Genomic DNA, 16,013 nt, shown 5'->3' on the forward strand with positions numbered 1-16,013 from the left:
TTGTAGCTGGAATCTATCTGGTTGTAATAAGTTAGTCATACTTAAGTACAAAAAATGGTTGGTGCTGTCTATCAGACTCGATCTGAAAGACAGGTCGATTTTGCATACTTTTTAGAATCTTTAACTTTTGTGAAGACTCTGGGAATAGTGGGCCTTGATTTCTTGTACACTACCTCAATGAGATACCACACCCTCTGGGAAATGAGGAGCTAAAGTTGGCCACTCAGCCCCTCCAGCTGTGCTGTTCACTAAGACTATGGCTGATCTTACTGTTAAAAGTTAAAAACCTTGCTTTGATTTCTTTTTAATACATTTTAGCACATATTTAATTTGGACTTGTACTTGCTAAAGTCCAGCTTTCTATTGCTACATAATTTGAAATTTAAATGCATGAAGTAGCGATCTATATAAAACTGTTAAAACTTTCATACACCTTAATTGTTCTCATTACCAAAATTAAAGATTGAGGTTATGAATACATACTTGCTTTATAATTGCTTTGTATTTTCACTATGGTGTTTATATTTAATTAAATGAATATCATTTCCCATTAGGGCAGAGGTTTCTAATGGGAAATGAGTAATTCTTAATTTGAAGTAAAGAAAAATTAGTACAAGGATACCCTAGCGTATTGTGACATCTGGTATATAATTAAAATGCGATTGATCATGTGTTAATTAATTAGTTGAGGTATAACTAAAGGTAAAAAGTAGGTATGGTGTTACAAGCTTCAGTAGATTATTGTAATCTCAATGAAAAGCAAGTGTCTGTGACCTTTAAGTCATGATTTTTCCATAGTTCAATCTTTACAGTATCACCAATAATTCACTACATGTTTCCAGAATGTTATTAATTCATTAACGAATGATACTGGATAATGAGACAAGTGATTATCTGCAAGATCCACTTTAAGTGAGTCGAGTAATACAGGTACAAGATCCTTTATCCGAAATGCTCGGGACCAGCTGTTTTTCGGAATTCGGAATTTTTCGGTTTTCAGGATGTGACAGTTTAATGGTGAAATTTTTAAAAATCTTACCTGAGAAGCAGATTTCTAACTAAGAACATGCTTGGACACGCACCCCCACATCGCATCTGAGTGACACACATTGAGTGGGTGTCGACTTGGGTTAACTGTTTCCTCGCCAAACAATCTTGTTAATGAGAAAAGAAACTTCACAAAAAAAACTTTTGGGATTTGGAGCTTTTCAGTTTTTGGATGTTCGGATAAAGGCTCTTGTACCTGTACTGGAATCGCTTCAGAGAAGCAGCGGGCATTACTTTTACATTTAAACCACACGGGGCAGCACGGTGACTCAGTGGTTAGCACTGCTGTCTCACAGCGCCAGGGACCCGGGTTCAATTCCAGCCTCGGGCGACTGTCTGTGTGGAGTTTGCACTTTCTCCCCGTGTCTGCGTGGGTTTCCTCCGGGTGCTCTGGTTTCCTCCCACAGTCCAAAGATGTGCAGGTCAGGTGAATTGGTCATGCTAAATTGCCTGTAGTGTTAGGTGCATTAGTTAGGGGGAATGCGTCTGAGTGGGTTACTCTTCGGAGGGTTGGTGTGGACTAGTTGGGCCAAAAAGGCCTGTTTCCACACTGTAGGTAATCTAATCTTTTTATATGATCCAATCCAGTGTGATCATATGTACATATGACAATAAAGCTAATTTAATTCAATAATTATATACAAAGGGAATTTCAACATAATTTGGCCCATATATGACCCAAATTTAAATGGACATAGATTCAAGCATAACTAACCAATTTATGTTATCACGGGAAATTTTAAGGCCCTACCCTATTTTGTCCCCCAAATATCTGCATGTATCTTTTAGGGCCTAGCAGATTGCCCTCATTTACTTCAAGGACCTTCTCCAAAACTTCCATTTCAATTGGTTGTAATCTTTCACCTTGCTTTTTAACAAGTTCAGCTTTCACCTCCTCCCCAGTAACTATTTTGACTGAATGCCACAATCATGACTTATTACTTCACAGCTGATAAATTCCTGACCAAATTTAGTAGTCGTTGCACGTGGACAAACAAAGCCAATTGTACATAGAAACAATTTTGTCTGCTCTGTCTTTGTATTGTAGTGCTCTTACTTCTGAGTCAGGAGATTGTGTGTTCAAGTCCCATTCCAGAGCCTTGATATACAATCCGGGTACACAAGCAATTTCTAAACAGTTAATTCATGCGATCACAGAATCCTACAGTGTGGAACTAGGCCATTCAGCCCCACTGAGTCCACACCACCTTCCAGGCATTCCAAAGGCCCATTCCCCCCCAGTGGCTCAATGATTAGCACTGCTGCCTCACATGCCAGGGACGCAGGTTTGTTTCTAGCCTTAGGCAACTGTGGAAAGATGTGCAGATTAGATGGATTAGCCATGCTAAATTGCTCATAGTGCCCAGGAATATGCAGGCTTGGTGTATTAGCCATGGGAAATGCAGAGATGGGGTGGGTGGATGGTTTCCATTTCTTACTGGACCTTTTTTTTTTCATTTCTGCATGGGATGGGGGCATCTCCAATAAGGCCAGCATTGATTTCCCATCCAAGATAGTGCCTCCTTGAACTTCTGCAGTCTGTTTGGTGTGGATGCACTCAAACACTGTTAAGTAGCCATGATGTAGAGGTGCTGATGTTGGACTGGAGTGGACAAAGTCAGAAGTCACACAACACCAGGTTATAGTCCAACAGGTTTATTTGGAAGCACGAGCTTTCAGAGCGCTGCTCCTTCATCAGGTGGTTGTGGGGTACAACCACGTGATGAAGGAGCAGCACTCCAAAAGCTTGTGGTTTCAAATGAACCTATTGGACTATAACCTGGTGTTGTGTGACTTCTGATGCTGCTAAGTAGGAAGTTACAAATTTTGAGCCAGAGACAGTGGAGGAATAATTATGTATAACTATATTAAAGTGATATGTAACGAGGAGAGAAATTTACTAATGGCCGTGTTTCCAAAAGCCTGTGACCTTTCACCTACTCCTGGTAAAGGTTACAGTTTGGAAGGTGTTTATAAAGGAGCTTTGTGAGTTGTTGAAGTTCATTTTGTAAATGATGCGGACTGCAGCCTCAAAACGTCAGTGGTGGAAGGAGTGAATGTTATAAATGGTAAAGTGGCACTGATCAAATGGGCTGGTTTGTATTGGATGGTGTTGATGGAGCTGCATTTATCCAGACAAGTCGCAGTGTTCCTTCAGACCCCTGACTTGTGCTTTGATGATGATGGACAGGCTTTGGGAGGTGAGTTACTCAGTGCAGATCTCTTAAAGTGCACTTCTAGCCACTATTTATGTGGTTATTCCAGTTAATTAATGATAACACCTCGAGGTTAGTGGTGGAGGATTTAGTGATGTAAATTGATTAACTTCTCTCCCGTTGACGATGGTCATTGCCTGGTAATTATTTTCCATGAATGTTAGCTTTTTTAACAATTCTTTCATGGGAGTGGACATCATGGCAAGGCAAACACTTGTTGCCCATCTGTTGATGACCGTGAAATCAGTAGCTTAGTATGAAGCAGGGGGATGTTAAGAATCAACCATATTGCTGTGGGTCTGGAGTCCAATTTGGGCCAGACTCTGTAAGGATGATTGATTTCTTTATCTAAAAGACATTTGCGAACCAATGTAGTCACCACCTTATCAGCGCTGGGGTGAATTTTGGCCTTGGTGCTTGCAGGTACGGACTCATTCATTACATGAGGATTTTCAACTATGCACAATGAAGGGCACTGGTAGAGTTAATGGTGGTTGTCTTTTCCCTAAAATTGGGAATTTCAAGACTAAGCAGCACATTTATAAAGTGAGAAGAGAGAGATTTAAAAATGAATGAGAGGCAACTTTATTGCACAGAGGATGATTCGTGTGTGAAATGAACTTCCTGAGGAAGTGGTGGATGTTGATACAATTACAATGATTAAAAGACATTTGGATAAGTACATGAATAGGAGAAGTTTGGAAAGATATGGTCCAGGAGCAGATGGGACTAGTTTAGTTTGGGATTATGTTTGGCATGGACTGGTTGGAACAAAGGGTTTGTTTCCTTGCTATATGACTCTATGCAATCATTAGGCACAGGAGCTCAGTGGTTAGCATTGCTGCCTCACAGCGCCAGGGACCTGGGTTCAGTCCCAGCCTTGGGCCACTGTCTGTGTGAAGTCTGTACATTCTCCTCGTGTCTGCATAGGTTTCCTCCTGAAAGCTCTGGTTTCCTCCCGTAGTCCAAAGGTTAGGTGGATTGGCCTTGCTAAATGCAGGATTATAGGGGTAAGGCAGGGGTGGGAATTGGTGGGATGCCGTTTGGAGGGTTGGTGTGGACTCGATGGGCTGATGGGCCAAATGGCCTGCTTCCAAACTGTAGGGATTCTATGATTCAGCCATCACCCTCACTTCTGACTTCAGGATGGAGGGAATGCCATTGCTGAAGCAGCTAAACATGGTTGCCTAGATGTATTTCACTAAGATGAACACAAAGCTGTGATGAGATAACATCCAAATATTATTATTGTAATGGTTTGATGGAACTGAGCAGATTGCAGGTCACTTATGAGTCAACCCCATTGCTGTGGGTCTGGAATTACAGAGACTGGTTATGAGATTCACAGCAATCTGCTCTTTTCATGGTCACTATTACAGTACAGATACCAGTGTTTTTGTTCCAGATTTATTTGACTGATTTTAAATTCCCCTGCCCATGTGGTGGGAATCACATTTGTGTATCCAATGTAATCTGATGAAATCCTGTGTGTAACCAGATCAATGATCCAAAGACTTGAACATATGCTACTGTCTCCCTCATGGTCCTGTGGAACTATCTACAGTGCATGGAGTGTACAGGTTCAGAAGGCAGCTCACCACCATCTCCAAGGCAAATAGGAATGAGCACTAAATGCTGGCCTTATCAGCAATTTGTTTATTAGTAAATAATGAAAGAAAATTCACATATTACTGCAAAGCAATCATCCACATTGGGTGTACGGTGATATCACAATTTTAATTTTCTCTTAATTATTATTAGTTTTGCAATATTATTTTAAAGCAGTCTTCATGTTTCAAGTATTGCATATAAATTACCACCGTAATGTTTTAACTAGTGTATCCCTATTCTGATGTATTGCTTTCATTAATTCCCCATGATGCTGATTGCCTTCATAAAGCCTGAACCATTTATTTCTCCCTTGCAGCTAACAACTGGAATTTGTCAGAGTTGCTTTTGGTACATTTATCCCCTTCACATTTCTCCCCTTGTAAATGGGGTGATCCATCCTGCAAACCATTGGTGTCCAGATATGTTGTAGAAATACCATTCTTCCTGTGTCAGTCTGGAAATTAAATGTTGCACTATTTGATTACTGTTAACATCTTCTCGAAGGCCAATGTTGTTCACATCTACATTGGATCAACAAGAATTTAATTGAAGGCTTTCATCGCAATTTTTGTAAAATGTCCGCTTAGAAATTATCCCAAACAACCCATCCCAAATTCACTGGGCGCAATGACTGATCTCTTTAGTCACCGACAAAAGTGTTGCAGCATCTGTAGAGGGAGACGCAGAGTAAACTTTTCGAGTCCACTTGCCCTTCTTCACTGGACTTGAAACACAAATGTTGTTTTTTCTCAAACACTGCCAGAACTGCCGAGTTTCTCCACCTTTTTCCGTTTTTGTTATTGTTTGTTTCTCTTATGGGCAAGACCAACCCCCTTTACCCCCCCTCCCCCCCCCCCCCCCTCAAACTATTCAGAAGATAGTCAAGTCCCTAACTTTTTCTTATTCTAAAGGTGTTGCGTTCCAGGTGCAACTCCATTGGTCAAAGTACTAGATTTAAATCAAAACACACTTTATTGTGTTTTAACTATAATGGATGAATAAAGGAAAGAAGGACTTGGAATAACAACTCTGTTGGAAAACTTAACAGAACACCAGATACAGTAACTATTACTAATTAACTGTTCCAATATAGCAACATCCCATAAACACATCCTGGGCAAAAGGCAGATTCAGAAAACAGATCGTCTCACATGCAGTTCTCCAATCCAGGAGAAAAGAACATCAAAGACCATTCTGAGAGAGAGTGAACTCCTGCTTTCAGCTACAGCGAAGAGAGATGTGACAGTGTCACAATCCCAGCAGCTTCGCTGAAAGCTAACCTAAAGATCCTAGTTCTGTGGGAGTTTGACCACATCTATACAGGCTGCTTCTATTCTTCCAACTTTTAACCCCAAGGCCTCACTCTCTATTTACTCTCGTGGTTCTGGTAGACTGCTCATCACCACTGCCTTAAAACCTCTCTTCAAAAATAAACAGGACAAAATAACCTCTTAAAGCCATTGCATTGACATTTTTAATATCTTCACATGTGCAGTTTTTGTTTTGCTTTCTTTTGTTACTTGTTGCTTGACCTCCAACTTTGATAGTGATTCCAGTGAGGGATTCCACTAGTGTGCAGCTTCTAATTAAAGACTTGTTGGTTGAACTCTTATATTGGGTTTGATGTTTCAAAAACCTCAAAGTTATTGAAGTGCAATTTCTACCAGATCCCAGTTGGGATAAGTTGCAGAAATCTCTACAGTTCGCGTGAACAGGCAAGAGTGAAGGACTTGACAAGGTTGGTTGCACTCATCAAAACTCGGCCACCCTCTCATGGTATGCAGGTTCTGCTCCAAGCCACTCACCATCCTGACATGGAAGGATATCGGCATTCCTTCAGTGTCACTGGTTCAAAGTCCTGGAATTCTCTCCCTGACAGCATTGTGAGTCAACCTGCAGCACATGGACTGCAACGGTTCAAGAATGCAGCTCACCACCACCTTCTGAAGAATAACTAGTGATTGGAGCAGTGGCACCCATATCCCATGAATTAATAAAAGTAATAATAGTTATGGCAGGCCCAGATGTATGTCAGAAAAAAAGTCCTGACTGCACAACATGTTGTTAAATTATTGCAAAATTATGTGACATCTTCACGAGTGTCCGAACATTAGCTTCTAATACAAATGGACATGTTGTTTGTGTGTGTGTGTGTGTATATGTGTCACCTCACACCATACTGAACTGCTCCATAATGCTCCCTCCACTCATAGCCCCCAGCCCCTACCTACCCAGCGGCTGAAACTACCTAACCCCAGAATCCCACTGAATATGAGGCACGAATGTGGACTCAAACCAGGAAAGATTTGAGAAGTGCTAACCTGGGATTCACAGCAATTACACCGCGCAAAGTGACTAACCCTGACTTTGGAAAATATGATTTACGGAACAGGAAGGAAAATCTAGCCCCTTGTGTAATTGGGGCCAGCATTTCATGCTTTTAGGATATGCATAACGATGTTGTCATTTAGTGAGCACATTTTCATAACATTGGGAATGTTTGAATCTGCCTCCTATTCAGAATGATCACGCTTTAAGATCATGTACATGAATATGAAACAAAGAATTGACACAAATCTGTGGGTGTATCTGTAATGTCGAAAGTGAAGCATGCACTTTAATTTAAAGTCAATATTCATTTGTTCCGTACAGGATATTATACAAAGGCATCTGACTGGCATCAAAATCAAATTATGTCTAATCCATCGGGTATAATAAGACTTTTCAGAATCAGAAAATATGTCTTGCAGTATGTCTTAATCTGAATCACGTTTTCACGTGACTTGCAGCAACATATCACCACAAGTGGTTTGTTTTGAATAAAATAAACAACTGCAGATACGGAAAATCCGAAACCAAAAGAGAAATTGCTGGAGAAACTCAGCAGGTCGGGCAGCATTTGTGGAGAGAAAGCAAAGTCAGTATTTCGAGTCCAGCAACTCTTCTTCAGAACTGTTGTGCCCAAGGGTCATTGGACACAAAACATTAGCTCTGCAGCGTCTCCACAGATTTTGCAAGAACTGCTGAGTTTCATCATCAATTTCTGTTTTCATTTGTTTTCAACCTGGGAGGGGGTTTGGTTAAAGTACAACTGCAAGAAAATCTTCTATGAAGGTAATTCATTACCCTGCGATAATTAGGCAATTATGTCAACAGACCTTTGCTTGTTCTGTGTGTCTTGTTGTCCCTCTGTGATTCTGATAGCCATCTGTTCTTAAGCATCAATGCTGCACTTCATTTACTGGTGTGAATTGAAGTTTATCATTTCAAATGGAAATAACAGTAATGCAATAAATGACAGTAGAAATTTTACAGGATGTACCACAATTACAACTGATGATGATGGGAAATGATGTCACCTTCCAAGTATACAAGAGAATAGATAAGCAAAGTTTTACAGGATCAAAATTTCATTTCACATGTCAGCATATTACCAGAAGAATTAGGAATAGGAGTAGGCCATTCGTCCCTATAGGATCATGGCTGATTCAACAGTCCTCACATCCGCTTTCTTGCCCTTATCCTATAACCATTGATTTCGCGACTCATCATGAATCTCTCTATCTCATTCCTAAATTTGCACAAGAATTGCGGCATGGTGGTTCAGTGGTCAGCACCACTGCCTCACAACATCAGGGATCTAGGTTCGATTCTGCTCTCAGGCTATTGTCTGTGTAGAGTTTGTACATTCTCCCCGTGTCTGCGTGGGTTTCCTCCCAGAGTCCAAAGATGTGCAGGTTAGGTGGACTGCCCATTGTGCCCAGTAACATGTAAGTTCGGTGCATTAGGTATGGGAAATGCAGGCTTCAGGGGATAGGGTGGGATGCTGTTCAGAGGGTTGGTGTGGGCTGAATGGTCTGGTTCCACACTGAAGAGATCCTATGATGATTTCCAGCATTCACAGCTCTATGACTGTCGCCCACAGCGCTCTTTGTGGCAAGGATTCCAAAGACGCACAACCCTCTGAGAAAAGAAATTACTCCTCATCTTAGGCTTGAAATGTCACCTTTTTATAATACCAGGTGGATTGATCAATTTACAAGAGTCATTGTCATTTCATCATGATTTGGCATTCACGAAGATATTTCAATTACCATTTCTCTCTGAACTCTGACTTTGAAGCCTGACTATAGCAGCCAAAGAGCTTTATAACTGCTACTATCTGAAACTGTTCAGTCTCTTTAAGAGAAAATATTTATTCAGGGGTCTCTCTTTCTCTCAGATGTTTGCTATGGGTTAAAGCTGAGTGCACCACAGATTGGTTACAGCCTAGAAGCTGGCTATTTAACTCGGCTGACTCCGAGAAGATTTATCGTTACAGAGTCACACAGCATGGAAACATTTCTTCACCCAACCAGTCCATGCTGACCATAATCCTAAACTAAGCTAGTCCTACCACCACCACTTTCCCACAGCTTTTTCCTGTTGTCCTCCATTTCGCTTTCTCCTTCAATAATAATTCAATTCACTTTTGAAAACGGTGAATGAACCTTCCTCCCCCAGGCTTTCAGGTACATTGTAACACTGCTGAAAATGTGTTGCTGGAAAAGCGCAGCAGGTCAGGCAGCATCCAGGGAACAGGAGAATCGACGTTTCGGGCATAAGCGCTTCTTCAGGAATTGTAACACTCACTTGTGAAAGGATTCTCCTCAGTGTTATATTTGAAAGTGATTGGTTAAAAAAAACTAACGTGTGCTTTTTTTTTACATTGAAGTCTTTGATGTTAAAAATCACACAACACCAGATTACAGTCCAACAGGTTTATTTGGAAGCACTAGCTTTTGGGGCACTGCTCCTTCGACAGGTGGTTGTGGAGTATATGATTGTAAGACACAGAATGTATAGCAAAAGTTTACAGTGTGATATAAATGAAATTATGTATTGAAAAAGGCCTGGTTTGTTTGTTAAGTCTCATATCTGTTAGAACGACCATGTTGGTTTCAGTTCTTTCATACATAAATCGCAAAACTTTTTAAAAAGTTACATTCTCAAGTGAACTTTAACAGTTGGTGTCATGTCGGCCCACATAATGCATTGAAGGTGTGAGGTGCCTTGTGTGAGACTGTCTGTGCCACAATGGTCAGACTGATTCTAATCTAAAAAACAGATTTACAGAATCTTACATGGGATCATGTAGTTTTTGAGCAAAATAAAATGTAATTCTGCAAGTACACATTCACCCCACAAACTTATATGTGGGTGTGTGTGTGGGGGGGGTTGGGGTTATGAGTGTCTGTGAGAGAATGTGTGTGTGTAAAGGGGTATAAGTCTGTGAGAGGACACCCCAGTCCAACGTCGGCAATTTCAAATCAGATCGTACACAATGAGTCTTTTTTATTTTAAAAGTTAACATATGAACAAGGAGCAGGAATTCAAGTCTTTGAGCCTTCTCTGCCATTTTTAAGATCATGACTCATCTGATTGTAACCCTAAATCCATATTCCTGCTCATCCCGATAACCTTTCACTCCATCCACCTCCACCTTAAAAATAATCTCTGCTTTCACCAGCCTTTTCAGGAAGAGTCCCAACCAGACTCGGAAGTTAGAAATGACATGATGAGTAGGAGCAGTCACAACTTGCATTTATATAACCCCTGCAAAGGAATCAACATTCTGAGGTGCTACACTAAGGAAAGAAGCTGAGAAGAATTGAAAAGGCTGCAAGCGGTGACCAAAAGGAGAGTTGAAAAAAAAGTTTTGTGTCAGTGGGGAAAGGAATTGCCCATACTGTCCAGGGATGTGCAAGTTAGGTCGATTGACCACAGGAAAGAGGTGGGGGGGGGGGGGGGGTAGGCTGCTTTTCGGAGGGTCAGTGTGGACACGATGGGTGGAATGGCCTGCTTCTGCACTGTAGGCATTCTATGATTCTATGAAGTAGCAAATGTTGGAAACCGCCAGTGAAGTAACTGCAGAGCCTGTGGCTAATATGACTGAGAGTAATTTTACTAGAGGGAATGCGGAGTGACTTGGAGATAATGAACCAAAGGTCATTGGCTCCGAGCGGTCAGACAACATTCCAGAGACGGAGAGGAGGCTGCAGAGGATTTGAAAGCGGAGATGATTTTGAGCTTGTTGCATTAAAAATCAGTAGGTGGTGAGTGAAAAGTCTAGATTAGTGTGGTGCTGGAAAAGCACAGCAGGTCAGGCAGCATCTATTTGGTATGGACCATGGTGCATGCAGTTGTTTTGGAGAAGCTCTAATTTGCCTGTGAGCCTGGGATTTTGGTTCAATAAATCTGTTGGGTCATTTATGTAACCACATAATGAAGTTTTACTCCACCAGTTTCTGCAATTGAGGAAAACCATGTCGAATAGTAGAATCCCTTACAGTGTGGAACCTAGACATTTGGCACATTGCGTCCACACCGACCCTCCAAAGAGCATCCCGCCCAGACTCGCACCCATACTCTGTGCCCATAACCCTGCATTTTCCATGGCTAATCCACCTAGTCTGCACATCTCTGGGCACTATGGGCAATTTACCATTAATCAGTCCACCTAACCTGCACATCTTTGGATTGTGGGAGGAAACTGGACCACCTGGAGGAAACTCACACAGACACAGGAAGAATGTGCAAACTCCAAACAGATTGACGCTGTAAGGCAGCAGTGCTAACCACTGAGCCACCATGCCAGCCAGAAGTTTTGACAAAAAATGCATATGATGACTCATGAGTGGTAGTGGCATTTTCTGTTCAGTTCCAGACATCTCCAAATGAGCAAGACGATGGGCTAGGGAAACCCTTCTTGCCACACAGATTCAGGGCTCACCTATGGGAAGCTTTGACCTTTGAGTTGCCAATCAATATCAGTCAACTCAAGAATATAATAGTGTGAACAGGAAAAAATTGAGATGAAGTGTCAGCTTCTGAAATGTTAGCAGTGTTTCTCTCTGATCATTTGCAGTCTGACTAGTGGTGTTTCTCCAGTATTTTTTTCTGCTTTTGTTTCAGATTTGACAGTGTTTTATTTCTCTGCTTGAAGTTGGGCATTATTCCCAGACCAAGATGATCTTTGGACATTTAACGTTTAAATTAAGCTGCTCAGCAATAGAATAAGAACAACTAAAGTTCTAATGTTACGAGGAGCTCAGTACAATGGCGATGCAGGGCTAAAATGAGCTAGGGGAACAGCAAAGGAATGTGTGTACCAAATGCAGGGGAGAGGAGGGTGCTGTGCGGCAGCAAGCTGTATGTTTACTCACAAAACCAAGGCTGAGGCGAATAAATCAATGCAGATTTCAGATGGAGCTTCAGAGATAATGACAACACAAAGAACCTCTATGAATACGCCAAGAAAAATCAATGTGATGTTAAACTTGTGATGAAAGACATATCAGTAGCGATGTGTCCACTGTATGAGTCAGCAGCCTAGAGTATCACGCGTGATCAAAGGGGAAAAAAGCAATTCACCAGGATGTAGCTGAGATGGAGTCATTTAGCCATGGAGAGAGGCTGGATAAGCTCAGGTTGTTTTGTCTAGAGCTAAGAAGACTGAAAGCGGACCTGACTGATGATGAGGGGCATGGACAGGAGTGGATAGGACATAGCTGTTCCCCTTAGTTGAAGGGTCAACAAAGAGGTGCATAATTTAAAGGTGAAAGGCAGGATATTTAGCAGGACTTGAGGAAAAATGTTTTCACCCAGAGGGAGTTGGAGGTCTGGAATGTAGTTCCTGAGGTGGGTAGTTGAGGTGAGTGACATCACAACCTTTAAAAAGTGCTTGAATGAAGCACTTAAAGTGTCATAACCTTCAGGATGTGGAGCTGCAGATATTGGACTGGGGTGTACAAAGTTAAAAATCACACAACACCAGGTTTCAGTCCAACAGGTTTAATTGGAAGTACAAGCTTTAGGAGTGTTGCTCCTTTGTCACCTTAACGTCGATGGGCCAAATGCTGGAAAGTGGGACTTGTGTAGATTTGGTGTCTTTTTGGTGGTAAAGGGCCAAAGGGCCTCCTCTGTATGATGTCAGAAGTTACACGACACCAGGTTATAGTCCAACAGGTTTTTCGAAATCAGGTAATGAAGGAGCAGCGCTCCATTAGCCTGTGATTTCAAATAAACCTGGTGATGTCATGTGACTTCTGGCTTTGTCCACCCCAATCCAACACCTTCACATTGCACTGTATGATTCTAAGTGAATGTATATACACAAGTTGTGACCATTTGCGAAAGTGGACCGTGATTGCATCCAAAGACACAATTACTGTCAACAGCCTCCAAAAACAAATCTAGCGTTTTGGAATTTTTGCCTTCAGGCAGGGTTAACCAATTCTAATTGACCGGGCTAGTAAGCTTAAGGTCAGACAATCCTTGAAGAATGGGTCACCTCCACCATCCCTGATAAAATGCCTATTTCACTCATCCTCATTTTCAGAAGGTAACCGCTAAAGCAAGGCTGGATAGACTGGGACATTTTTCACTGGAGCATAGGAACTTGAGGGGTGACCTGACTGAAGTTTATAAAATAATGAGAGGTATAGATAGAGTTAATAGTAGTTGTCTTTTCCCTACGATGGGGAATTTCAAGACTATGGGGCACATTTTTAAGGCGAGAGAAGAGAGACTTAAAAGTTTTTACACAGAGGGTGTTTCGCATGTGGAATGAACTTTGTGAGGAAGTGGTGGATGTGGGTATAATTACAATGTTTAAAAGATATTTGGATAGGTAAATAAATAAGAAAGGTTTGGAGGGATAGGGGCTAGGAGCAGGCAGGTGGGACTCGCTTAGATTGGTATTATGTTTGGCATGGAGTTATTGGAATGAAGGATCTGTTTCTGTGCAGTACGACTCTATGTCTCTGTAACTCTAGAAATAAGTTTTGCTTAATTTTTTGTATAAATGTATTGAATTGGGATAAGGCAATGAGGAAGACTGTGTTACTTTAATTAAAATCCACCTATTTCAGAGGGAAAGTTATATTTTTGTTTTAATGCACATTGTTATCTTGCCTACCAGTAATTATATCTATATGCACAGAGTAATGTTTTTCTGTTGTCTCCAGGTGACATCTTACAAGGAAAGGTTTCCTGTTGCAAGAACAGAAAAGATCCTCGGTCATTGATTGTAACAATATCAATTAACAACATGAAGCAAACGTACAGTCTGCAGTGAGAGCTCTCTCTCCTTCAGTACCACAGGGTCTGCGTCCAACTATTTTACAAAACGGATCACTGAGGATGTGAAGATCTGAAACAAACAAAAACAGAAATTTCCAGAGAAACTCAGCGGGTCCAGCAATATCAATGGAGACAATCAGAGTTAAAGTTTTGAGTCCAGTGACCCTTTTTCAGACCAATTTCTGAAGAAGTGTCACTGTGAAACGTTAACTCTGTTTCTGTCACCATGAATGCTGCCAGACCTGCTGAGTTTTTCCAGCATTCTTTATGTTTGTATTTGTCATGTAAAAGTTGAGAAGTTCTCTTTCCCAAAAACGTGATCGTTGAATATCCCAATTGTCATTGAAGTTTATCCAAATGAAATATAATTAATAAGTCCTGTCATCAATAATATTTTTCATGAATAAAGTAATTAAGTGCATTTGAATCCACTGGGTCTCCTTATGAATATCCACAGGAGTCATTTGATTTTGATAAATAATACACAAAGCTCAATGTCATTTTGGAACATATTATTCTGAATTAACTTGAAAGATTCTTCACAGTTAAATTGAATCTCTTGGCCCTCCCTACACCTGATTGATGAGTGTCTCTAAAGTCTCCAAAAAGAAATAGAACATAGAACAATACAGCACAGTACAGGCCCTTTGGCCCTTGATGGTGTGCCAGCCTTTTATCCTACTCTAAGATCAGACTATCCAACATACCCTTCATTGTGCTGTCTTCCATGTGCCTTTCCAAGAGTCGCTTAAATATCCCTAATGTATCTGATTTACTACCACTGTCCTCTCACAGACCCTCTCCCCAAAGTCTTCCTCCAATTGCCTTAGAATCATGCCCCCTAATAAAATGTGAAGTTTGATTTTTACTGCAAGTTGTGCCACAGAAGCACTGTAATCTCGAGATAGAAAGCAAATTTTGTTTTAGTTCATGGGTTTTGAGATGTATTCCATGTAAGGGACAATAATGCTAAAAATGGTGTGAATCATGAATTAGAAATTTAGCAATGATATTGCCCGTGTAATTTGTCTTTAGAGCAAGAGATTATGGAAGTATTGAAAGTTACAGCACCGAAAGAGGCCATCAGCCCATTATGAATAAACTAGCCATGCATTCAGTTATATAATGATGTCACATGTTATGGTGTTTTACATCTTCGTACCTGAGGCATACTTAGAGTTATAGAGACCTACAGCACGGAAAAGGCCCTTTGGCCCAGCATGTCTGTGCCTCTCTAAAACAACCATAATCCCATTTTGCAGCACTTGGCCCGTAGCCTGTCGACCTTGGCATCACAAGTGCACAACTAAAAACCTCTTAAATGTTATGAGGGGTTCTGCCTCTGCCATGCTTGCAGACAATGAGTTCCTGACTCACACCAACCTCTGACTGAAAAAGTTTTTCCTAACATCTCCTGTAAACCTTCTACCCCGACCTTAAATCTTAAAACTATACACCTCCCCCCCCCCCCCGTCCCCCCCCCCGTCCCCCCAGGATTGATCCCTCTATCCTGAGGAAACATGTTGTCCTTTAGACCATGTGTATGCCCATCATAATTTTATACATCTCCTGTCAATCTCCTCTGCTGTCAGGAAAACAATCTCCATAGCTGAAACGTTCCAAACTAGATAACAAACGAAGAAATATCCCCTATACCCTCTCCAGTGCTAACACATCCCTCCTATAATGTGGATTCCAGAATTACACACACTACTCTAGCTGTAGACTAACCAACATCTTAAGCAGCTCCCCAGCATAATTTCCCACTCTTAAACTTGACTAATAAAGGTAAGTATCCCATATGCTTTCTTAATCACTTTATCTACCTGTCCTGCTACCTTAAGGGACCAGTGTACATGCATACTGAGATCCATCTGAAACTCAGTGATTCCCAAAGTCCTACTGTTCATCATGTATTCCATTGCCTTGTTTGTCTGGCCCATGTACATCACCTCACATTTCTCTTCACATTTAAGTGAACACGGATGAGGGGACAGATGAAGATCACAAAGGTAG

The 16,013-nt window shown here is 41.2% G+C and overlaps 1 protein-coding gene across 2 annotated transcripts in view; it reads left to right on the plus strand.

The window, feature by feature from the left end:
* The window catches only part of prmt3 (protein arginine methyltransferase 3), a 194,297-nt gene extending 179,879 nt beyond the window's left edge, over nt 1-14,418 (plus strand). For both annotated transcript variants that reach the window (XM_043705402.2, XM_043705398.2), the window contains one exon: nt 13,883-14,418. In XM_043705402.2, the coding sequence (XP_043561337.2) occupies nt 13,883-13,942 (60 nt within the window). In that variant the 3' untranslated portion in view covers nt 13,943-14,418. The remainder of the gene's footprint in view (nt 1-13,882) is intronic.
* The last annotated feature ends 1,595 nt before the right edge of the window (nt 14,419-16,013 follow it).

The sequence above is a fragment of the Chiloscyllium plagiosum genome, unplaced genomic scaffold (genome assembly GCF_037043375.1).
Source record: "Chiloscyllium plagiosum isolate Xiang-an unplaced genomic scaffold, Cpla_swu_hap1 HiC_scaffold_18, whole genome shotgun sequence".
Classification (NCBI taxonomy): domain Eukaryota; kingdom Metazoa; phylum Chordata; class Chondrichthyes; order Orectolobiformes; family Hemiscylliidae; genus Chiloscyllium; species Chiloscyllium plagiosum.